The sequence below is a fragment of the Chanodichthys erythropterus genome, chromosome 22 (genome assembly GCF_024489055.1).
Source record: "Chanodichthys erythropterus isolate Z2021 chromosome 22, ASM2448905v1, whole genome shotgun sequence".
Lineage (NCBI taxonomy): Eukaryota > Metazoa > Chordata > Actinopteri > Cypriniformes > Xenocyprididae > Chanodichthys > Chanodichthys erythropterus.
The window spans coordinates 11,237,541-11,243,065 of NC_090242.1; the positions used below are offsets into that span (position 1 = coordinate 11,237,541).

The 5,525-nt window shown below is 34.6% G+C and overlaps 1 protein-coding gene across 1 annotated transcript; it reads left to right on the forward strand.

The window, feature by feature from the left end:
• The first annotated feature begins 298 nt into the window (after positions 1-298).
• Positions 299-4,830, forward strand: LOC137012807 (arrestin domain-containing protein 3-like). The gene is made up of 7 exons (XM_067376270.1): positions 299-585; positions 670-711; positions 804-864; positions 2,227-2,374; positions 2,488-2,584; positions 2,844-3,100; positions 3,238-4,830. Exons 1-7 carry the CDS (start codon positions 324-326, stop codon positions 3,625-3,627), a joined length of 1,257 nt encoding a protein of 418 aa, XP_067232371.1. The 5' UTR covers positions 299-323; the 3' UTR covers positions 3,628-4,830.
• The last annotated feature ends 695 nt before the right edge of the window (positions 4,831-5,525 follow it).

The window sequence follows — 5,525 nt, forward strand, 5'->3', positions numbered from 1 at the left end:
GCAGTAAATAGGTAGACAATTACAAAATATCCACAAAAACATAGCATAAATGCATATTTGAGAAGTAAATAAAAAAATGTACATGCAGTCGCTCTGTAAAAGTGTGGGGTCTATCTGATCCCAAAGGACCAAAACGTTAGTCCAATTAAGGGACGAATAAGGGTTAAATAAATTGCAATTTGAGGAATGTAATATTTTCATTTTCATCCGTTTGGGTGTTGTCTCAACGACACGCCCACAACATGAGGAAATAGTTTCTCACAGGAACTGAATATTCCAATGAGATCAGAAACGGATATTGACATTGACACAAAAAAGACAAGATGTCCCTCACAGTGAAAAACATTTCTGTTATTTATAATCCCATCAATCCGAACAATACTTTCACCAGCGGGGACTTTATATCGGGACAAGTGCTTCTGGATGTGGTAAAGGACACGCAAATGAAGTCGCTGAGTGTGAAAATTAAAGGTAAAGCACAGGTGTGCTGGAGCGAGCATTACGGGAAAACGACTGTTGTTTATTCGGATAAAGAGAAGTATTATTCCATGGAGAGGTTTTTCGTTCAGGAGGACAAAACACACGGTAGGAGGAACAGCTGTAGTTTTTGTGTTACAGTTTGTAGAACTCAGGTGGATTTAACCATGCTGGTGTTACTTAATCTTGTAGGTAATGACCGTGATATGCTGAAAGATCCATCAGGACAGCCATGTAAGTCTGTTTGCCATTTAGATGAATATTACAAATTGAGCTTTGAGTACTGAAAAACATGCTGAACTTAAATTAGATTTTTGACTTGATAGATTCTTCGGTTGTGGCACCAGGACATCATGTTTACCCATTCACCTTTCAGTTGCCACATGAGTAAGTTTGTTTGTTGCATCTCATAGAGATAATATAAAGAAAAGAATGTGAAGAACAAAGTTACAAAACATTTACCCCGTTTTTAATTTTATTTTGGTAATGTAATCTTTGTATTCATATTGTTTTCAGTAATGTAATTTGTGTTCATGTTGTATTCACATTTTTTTAAACGTTTATACCATGTGGGAGTGGCATAGGTTAGTCACACTAACTACGTTTACATGGACAGCAGTAATCTAATTCTGAATAAGACAATATTCTGATTAAGGTGTTTACAAACTCGGTAAAAAGGTACTGGATGAGAGATGAGATGAAAGGAATTTGATTTGTGCCTTCTTGCTTGAAGCTATGCTCTCTTGTGTGCCGTCAAACGGTTGGCCACTGCCGTGTGTTTATGTGTCCTGTCGCAAAATGCGGCAAAAACTCCCACATGACGTTAATAGTGTGATTAAGGTGTTACATGACTATAATGCACTTCAATAATGCAACTAAAATAGGAAGACTCCACATGTCGTAAATTTGATTTGTGTTCACTTCAAGTATGACTTTAGCCAGATTAAGGTAATAAGAAATCGCTGTTTACTGTTTAATCAGAGTATTGTCTTAATGGGGTTAATATCAGAATATTGTTGTCCATATAAGCGTATTTAATTTGCGAGAAAGGTTGACATGAAGCAGCTAAATCTCAAACCTCCGGGGAATCACCTGTTTAAAAAAAATGCAAAAAAGAGGATAGTCTGCTTGCAAAAAAAGAGAATGTGACAGAGCTTGTAATAAAACAAGAACCAACATTAGCTTGGCTTTTCAGGGATGGCCAGAACTCAGAGATATGTAATGTTGTAAAAGGAGACAGCGTTTTTATATTTTTTTTATAACTCAACTCAGTAATGTTTTATGTTGAACAGATAAATTGCCATATGTAGTTCTCTAACAGAGTTCATTGTAAAGCATTATCTATTTTGAAGGGTAATTTCATTATGGGTTGTTGTAATGCTGTGCTGGAATTTAACTTCAAGGAAGTACTGTGTCTTTTAATAGCCACAGTAACGTCTTCAGCTAGTCAGCTTGTGATCATTTACATCAAAACTGGTTATATCTCTTAAGCCTAATAGTGAATGTTGTATAAACAGTAGGATAACCATATCCATACTGAGCCAAAGCACAACCAAAACAATGTTCTTTCGCAAAATGTTTTGTTTTTTAACCACTACAAGGCCAAAAGTTACATAGATACCTTAAATAAAATAGAACATTTTACATTTGCCAGTATTTCTTTTTTTCAAGAATTTCAACCTTTTAATGAGACTTTACTTTCTGCTGTACAGTTACTCTGTGTTTACACATGGCATTATTTTCTTTTAGTCACTTCCCACCAACCTTCAAAAGTGCAGTTGGAAAAATTGCCTACACTTTGGAGACTAAATTAACCCGATCAATGCGTGTTTCTAGCAAAGCCAAAGCAGAGTTTCACTATGCCCCCAGTCATGTTGTGTCCAGTCCTGAACTAATGGTGAGATTATGATAAAATCCCAAGTACTGTCATTCTAATCTATAACATACATTCCTCTACTATGTTTTGGAGATCGATCATCCTCTTTATTTTAAATGTTTTGTCTTGTTTAGGCACCTCAGTATGGAAGCATAGAGAAAAAAATGAAACTCCTCACCTCTGGGAATGTCTCCATGGACATAAACACTGAGAAAATGGGATACTGCCTAGGTAAAATTATAGTTCTTATTATAACACCTCAGCAGTGTTCATGTTTTCTATTTGTCAATGAACTTAAAGTTTGATTGTTGTAGACACAACCATTTCTGTGTCTGTAAGGAGATGAAATGTATATAAATTTGGAGTTTCTTGTTTACTCTCTGTTCGCACTCTTGTATAATCAAGTAGATTAAGACGACAAATGCAGTATTTTGAGATTATGTGATTCAGCTATTGTAATAATAGAAAAATATGTTGTGTCTCACTACAGGAGAGGGCTTGAAAGTTTTGGCTGAAGTTCAGAACAATTCATCCCGTGCAATCACACCAAAATACTGCCTGTATGAAAAGCACAGTTTTATGGCAAAAGGAAAGAGAAAACTTCACAAACATGAACTTTTTAAAGAGGAAGGTGATTCCATTGAGCCGAAATCAAAGAACACTGTCACCAAAGTGCTGTCCATTCCTCCCGACCTGACACTCTCTATCCTAAACTGTAAGGTCATCAAGGTTGAGTACAGACTCAGGGTGAGTTTCAGCATCAAAAGCAAAGACACATACTCACTCGTCTACAATGAAGTGAACAAATACATTAGATTGGCATCTTTGTGTGTTCTACAGATATAAATAATTATTTTGTTTTAATATGTATGCTTTATGTTTAGGTCTACCTGGATGTGCCATATGCCTCAGACCCGGAGATCAAACTCCCGGTAGTGATTCTTCCTCTTCAGTCTGTATCGGGTGCAAAAAGTAATACAAAAAGTGATTTTGGAATCTGGAATCACCCACCAGGAGGCAATGTGAACCCCAGCCTACCTTCTATGTTTCCACCTTGTCAGTTTGGTGCCCCTAGCTACTACGAACCTCCTCTGAACCCGTTTCCTGTTCCTGGGTGCCCTGGACTGCCGGCTCAGTTTGCTCCTCCTAATTACATTGGACCTCCTGGTCAGTTTGGTCCTTCAGTTTCTCATCAATCTGACTCATCAGCTCCACCTTCATATCAGGAATATCAATTATATCCTCAGTTGCCAGACCACTCTAAAAAATCCTGACAAAATGATTTTAAAATCACCTTCTAGGTTTCTTTTATTATTATTGTATTACCTAGATTGCTAGAATGATTCATATTAATATGTAGCCTCTTATACTGTAATTTTAGTTAGTGATCTTTTACACACAATCATATGTTTTCATGTTTTTTTTTTTGAACACACTGTGACATCTTAAATCTGAAAAAGATAATCTGAGCCCGAGTCATATTTTATGTTGTTGTTTTGACTTCACTGCAAACATTGATATTTTTAAATAAATGACGTGTTGAGTTTGACAAAGTTTTGCAATTAAATGTTTTGACGATTTATCATAATACATATTTTTGCAAACTAGTCCTAGGTTTTTCAGAACCAAACCAGTGCAGAAAGACTCTCTGAAGTCTGAATATCAATAATTAAAAATATAAATATTTGATTAAAGCTACAATATGTAGATTTTTCGCCGCTAGAGTTCGCCTATTCAAAACAAAGGTGTAGCTTGATGACGCCGAGTTTGAGCGTGAAATCTTGGGAAATGTAGTCTTCATCTTACAGCCAGGGGAAAAGAATCGGGATGGGAATCGGACAGAAATCATGTTCATGGTTGAGATTATTAACATTACTGTAGTATGAAGCAGAGCAGGACTGAGTGTTGTGAGAGCTGAATGAAGCCGCTGGAGCAAATGTTAATGAGAGACGAACGCAACACACGGCACAGAACATTTATTATGCCGCAGTCACTGCTTCCGCTTTTCCGGTCATGAGTATGAGGTAACACAGCACTGTTTATCATATTAGATACATTTGAGAGTGTTGAAAATGATGTTATAACGTTACTCTGTGTCGCTCGGCGACTGCTGTGAGATATTTGTTGCACACTGCAGTAAGATAGATTGATTTTAGAATATCACATTAAATGCTGGATGGCTTCTGATAAATGACGTGCTATTAATTTTAAAATGTATTGCATGATGGAGAAAATTCTGTGTTACCGTTACTAAAAATAAAGCTGCATCTGATTATGCTATAGCTACTTCACAAAATAGTTTTTTTTTTTTTTCTCTGAGGCATGGTAAAGCATGGTACTTGCAAAAAAATCAAGAAAATTAGATTTAAACAAAAAGACTAAACGTGTTGAGCTATATAACAATGATTACTTTTCTGTCTATAAATATATCAAAACAGTTGTTAAAGCGTCTTTGGTGTTTCTATGGTTTCTACAAAATAAAAACGGAAACGGAGGATAACGCAAATATGTTGACCAGTTGAACAATACAAGATATATATGAAAATGTGCTTTTAATTCTTTCAAATAAATAATAGGCCTATAAAATTTCATAAATTATACTTGAACTGACCTAAGTAGGGAGAAAGTTACATTAAAAACACATTTTAACATTAGATGTTAAATTTTGATGTTAAATCAACTTGTTTTATATAGAATTGTTATAGTCTATACAGTATTTAAATAAATTACATCAGAAGTAACTGTAATTAAATTATAATCCCTTACTTTACTTTTTCAAGGGAAAAGTAATTAAATTACAGCAATTAATTACTTAGTAATGTATTACACCCAACACTGTATACATAGAGATATACTATATAGATATAACCAGAATATATCTCTAATATATATATATATAATGTATCTTAGAGTATAGTGTTTTTTTATTTATTTATTGAAACATTTAATTTAAGTCATTTAATTTAAGTAAGATATGAATTAGCCTATACAAGCACAAGCATCTATCTATCTATCTATCTATCTATGAAACAATAATATAAACTATTTAACAAGAGCATTAAAAAAATAAAAAAATAAATTAAAATAAAAAATAAAGTCACAATCTGAAAAAGGCTGACGTCAGCGATACGAAACATCGCGATATGTTGTGTTTGGCGTTAACACAGATCTC